The 4,578-nt window shown below is 33.1% G+C and overlaps 1 protein-coding gene across 1 annotated transcript; it reads left to right on the plus strand.

Annotated features, from left to right (window-relative positions):
- The first annotated feature begins 1,305 nt into the window (after positions 1–1,305).
- LOC112517384 (2S seed storage protein-like) lies at positions 1,306–2,245 on the plus strand. Its single transcript, XM_025124795.1, has one exon. The coding sequence runs from the start codon at positions 1,306–1,308 to the stop codon at positions 2,071–2,073; it is 768 nt and encodes a 255-aa protein (XP_024980563.1). The 3' UTR covers positions 2,074–2,245.
- The last annotated feature ends 2,333 nt before the right edge of the window (positions 2,246–4,578 follow it).

Consider the following 4,578-nt stretch of genomic DNA (forward strand, 5'->3'; position numbering starts at 1 on the left):
TTCGTAATAACTAACTGCAGATAAACATAATCAAATATAGAATAAACATCTCATTTTAAATATAAAAAAATCTAAAATATAATTAGAATAATCATTGATTCTAACAGAATCATTATCTTTATACAAATTATATTGTAAAGTCAAAAATAAATTACTTCGCTATTGACCTAAATTAAATTATAATAAAAAATTGAATTAAATAAATTGTACAAAAAAGAGAGCTTTTAAATTGTTAATTTAACATTAATATCGATGTAGTTTTTCAAAATTTTATGATATTTTCATATTTATTTTTATTCAAAAGTAAAAATATTGTCTTTCTCAAAACCACATAAACTGTATTATATCAACAGAAAAAAGATAAAACGAAATATTAAAATGAAAATGTATATCGCTGCATTGCGCGAGTACCCTTCTAGTATAGAGAGAGAGAGAGAGAGAGAGAGAGAGAGAGAGACTTGGGATCATGTGAGACCAACCTGTTTTCGTGAGACCCGTGACCATTTTTTTACAGTTGAAACTTCACAGTAAAATGCTGTGAAGGTAACTTTCACAGTGTTTTTGCTGTGAAAGTTCGGATTTTTTTTTACCTTCACAGTGTTTTTGCTGTAAGTTTCAAGTGTAAAAAGATGGTCTCACGGGTCTCACGAAAACAGACTGGTCTCACGTGAACCCAACCACCCAATTTGTACAAACCGTACAAACCTCATTCAACCAATCATAATTTTTCATTTTGTTCATTTTTTTAAATTATGAGAGCTTGATTAACCATTTTTATTGTGGATGATGTTAATCATGAATATTATCATCTTCATTATTTTAATTTTAAAAAAAATACATGAAACAGTTTCATTAAAATTTCATTAAATATTATATAAAACAATTTCATAATCATATATGAAACAAACTCATCAAAAAAAATATTATATGAAACAATTTCACAAGATTAAATAATTTCATGAAATTTTTTTATAAGATTAAATAATGAAATCAACGTATGAAACTGATTTGTATAAATGAGGGTATATATATATATATATATATATATATATATATTTATTTATTTATTGAGAGTAGTTTTCATAGCAAACAAATAGCCCTCGAAGAATATTATGGTTGGCCCAATTGATACTCTTACGGTCTTACATATGAACCACCATAAACCATGCTTCCACATGGTGCATGTAAAGTCCTACGTGTAGCTCAAACTTCACCACCTTTACAGTCCATCTCTCCACGTGTAACCCTAATTATCCACTATAAATACCACCACCCCCACCACCACCAGGTCCACCACCCTGCACAATGGCAAAGCTAATAGTTATCGCCTTCACTATCGCCACCCTCCTAGCCTTCGCTTCCGCCCACAGAACCATCATCACCACCACCATCGAAGACGACACCTTCGACATCAACCCCAGCTCAAAAAAAGAACAGTGTAGGCAACATCTCCAGGGCCAACAATTCCGACAATGCCAGACTTACCTGCAACAGCCGGAGCAGACACTTCTCCGACAGCCACACCCACAGCAGCAGAAAACCCTAAAAAAATGCTGCCAAGAACTCCGAAACATCGACGAAGAGTGCGTGTGTAAGGCCGTGAAACAGATGTTCCGAGACGTCCAGCAGCAGCAACAACAACAAGAAGATGGACCTTTTGGTTCCCAACAGATCCACCAGTTGAAACAAAAGGCTGAAAACCTTCCTGACCTTTGCAACGTCCAAACCAGAAAACAATGCAATATTAAAACCGGCAAACAATGCCAGAAGCAGGTCCAAGGACGACAGCTTAACCGGTGCCAAAAGTTCTTGAAACAAGAAACCGGCTCCGGTTCCCTGAGGACGGCCGTCATGAAACAGAAACAGATGGATGAACTGGAAGAGTGCTGTGAAGAGCTTCGAAATGTGGACATGGAATGCCAGTGTGAGGCTATGAAGGAGGTGCTTAGCCAGACCCAGGAGGCGGAGCAGCGGCCGGAGGAGATGAGGGAGTTGCGACGGATGGTTCAGAATCTGAAGAATCAATGTGACTTGGAAGTGGAACAATGCCACATTCCGTCGGAGGTGTTCTAAGGAAGCTAGTTACAGGGATGAATGGAGAAGATGAATGAGAAAAATAAAGCTAGATAGGGATTCGTGTGATCTCTAGTCCATGTTTATGGCAGCTTGAGATGAGATCAGTTTCCTAAAATGCGGATCATCTATGTTTAATTAATATAAGTTCTAATCTACGGTTTCAGATGATTTGATGTCTCCTTATAAAACAGTAAAAAAACTACTAACCACAAGGGTGGTGACTTATTGGTTTGAGTTTAACTCTAAAGTTCAAAAGTACCAGGAGGTCTCAGTTCAAATCCAAGGAGGAATAGAAATCCCCTTGTGGCCATGAAGGTTTAAATGCGATGACTTTGAGCTATCTGCAAAGCAGTTGGTCGTCCTGAAATTAATCAGTTCGCGAGTTAGATATCCAGATTAATAATAAAAAAAAACAAAGAAGCAAATCCAAAACCCACCATCCAAAAAGATGACAAAAAGTAATAGTTGGATGCTAATTTTTTGAATAACCCAACTACATAAGAGACCAATTATTTTTTACTATTCAAAGAGCACATTAATTATATATATATGGAGAGAGAGAGACTATTAGGACATTTCGGACGGATCTTCGGCGGACAAGGTGCCCTATTTGGTAGTGGAGAAAGGGTGTTGGGTTTATATGAGACCAGCATGTTTTCATGAGAACCAGAAGACTATTTTTTTACACTTTTACCTTTACAGCAAAACGCTGTGAAGGTAAAAGAAAAGTGGAATCTTCACAGCAAAAACATTGTGAAGATTACCTTCACAGTGTTTTACTGTGAAGTTTCAAGTGTGAAAATGTGGTTTCACGGGTCTCACGTGATCTTTTTGCTGTGAAGGTAAAAAAAAGCCAAATTTTCACAACAAAAATATTGTGAAGATTACTTCATAACGTCTTGTTGTGAAGATTCAAGTATAAAAAGATGGTCTTACGGGTCTCATGAAATCATGCTGGTCTCACGTGATCCCAAGTCAGTCTCTCTCTCTCTCTCTCTCTCTCTCTATATATATGGATTCTAATGAAAATAAAAATTACGTTGAGAATGTGAGTATAAATTCATAAATATTTTCATGTACATTTATTTATTTTTATTTACTTATTATTATTATTATTATTATTATTTTAATTTTAATAAATTCATAGATGTGAAAAATGATATTAAATATATGTGAAAGTGACTTAAAATTAATTAAGATAAATTTGAAGATGATAGTAGTTGAAGGTAGTGAAATTTGTTGAATAAAATTAAGTTAAATTAAAAAGTCTCATTCAAAGATTACGAAGTCTTCTAACCTTCTCACTCTATAATTGTTATTCTCACACCATCTCTGTCTTATATGATGTGTATATATATATAGCTGACTTATTATGTAATTCTTTGCATTTATACGATCAATACAATTTAATCTCAACCGTCCATTTAATTTAATAAATATATGATTTCATAAAAATTTAGATTGTTTTCAAATATAAAATATTGATCATAATTAATGAACTCTAGTCATCTTTTATAAGTATTTAAATCATAATAAATGAACTCTCATTATTTATACTATATTATAAAACATTTGACAAAAACTCTTAAAAACCATTTTTTTTATGCATAAAGTATTGTTTATTAGTGCATATTACTTAAAACTCAAGATTGCAAATGGATTGTGCGTAAGTACAACTTATTAAGCTTCATATCTGAATTCGTGTAACTAACTGTAGATACACATAATCAAATATATGATAAACATCTTATTTTAAATATAAAAAATCTAAAATATAATTAGAATAATCATTAAGTTCTAACAAAATACTTAATTATTATATTTATAAAATGTTATATTATTAAACCAAAAATAAATTATTTCGTTATTAAACTTAAATTAAATTATAATAAAAAAATAAATTAAAGAAATTACATAAAAATGAGAACTTTTAAATAGTTGATTTGATATTAACATTATTACTTTTTCTAAAACACATAAAATCGTATTATAACATCGACAGAGACAAATAATAAAATAGAACATTAAAATCAAGATGTGTCTCGCTGCATTACACGAATACTGTTCTAGTTTTCATAAATATCTCGGTTAATTAGGTTGTTAAATTTGAAACCTACTCTCCTCCACACTCTTGGTTCAGTTTCGTTTTCGGTTTCCAAATAAGTCTCTTCCATTAGCCTTGTTAGTCTAGGCTCCGATAACCTAGTCATGTGCTGTCATGTTCATACCCACCATCGTCAACCATGCACCCACTACCGCCACCATCCTCCGCCAACTAAACAAATGTAACAACTAAAACTTAAATCTCATTTATTTATCCATAGATCATCAGTATTTTTGGAAACTAATCCCACCTCAAACCCATAACCTGCAACTACACTTTATTTCGAAGCTCTTCACAGCACGGTTCCATTTCATCCCCCTGTTTCCGTTTCCAGACGGCGGTCCTCAGGTAACTGGACCCGGTTTGTTGTTCCAAGTACTTTTGGCACCGGTTAAACT

The sequence above is a fragment of the Cynara cardunculus genome (genome assembly GCF_001531365.2).
Source record: "Cynara cardunculus var. scolymus isolate 2C chromosome LG 8, CcrdV1, whole genome shotgun sequence".
NCBI lineage: Eukaryota > Viridiplantae > Streptophyta > Magnoliopsida > Asterales > Asteraceae > Cynara > Cynara cardunculus.

Excerpts from the sequence above, each read along its gene's own strand:
- LOC112517384 (XM_025124795.1), top strand. The coding sequence starts at position 1,306 with ATGGCAAAGCTAATAGTTATCGCCTTCACTATCGCCACCCTCCTAGCC.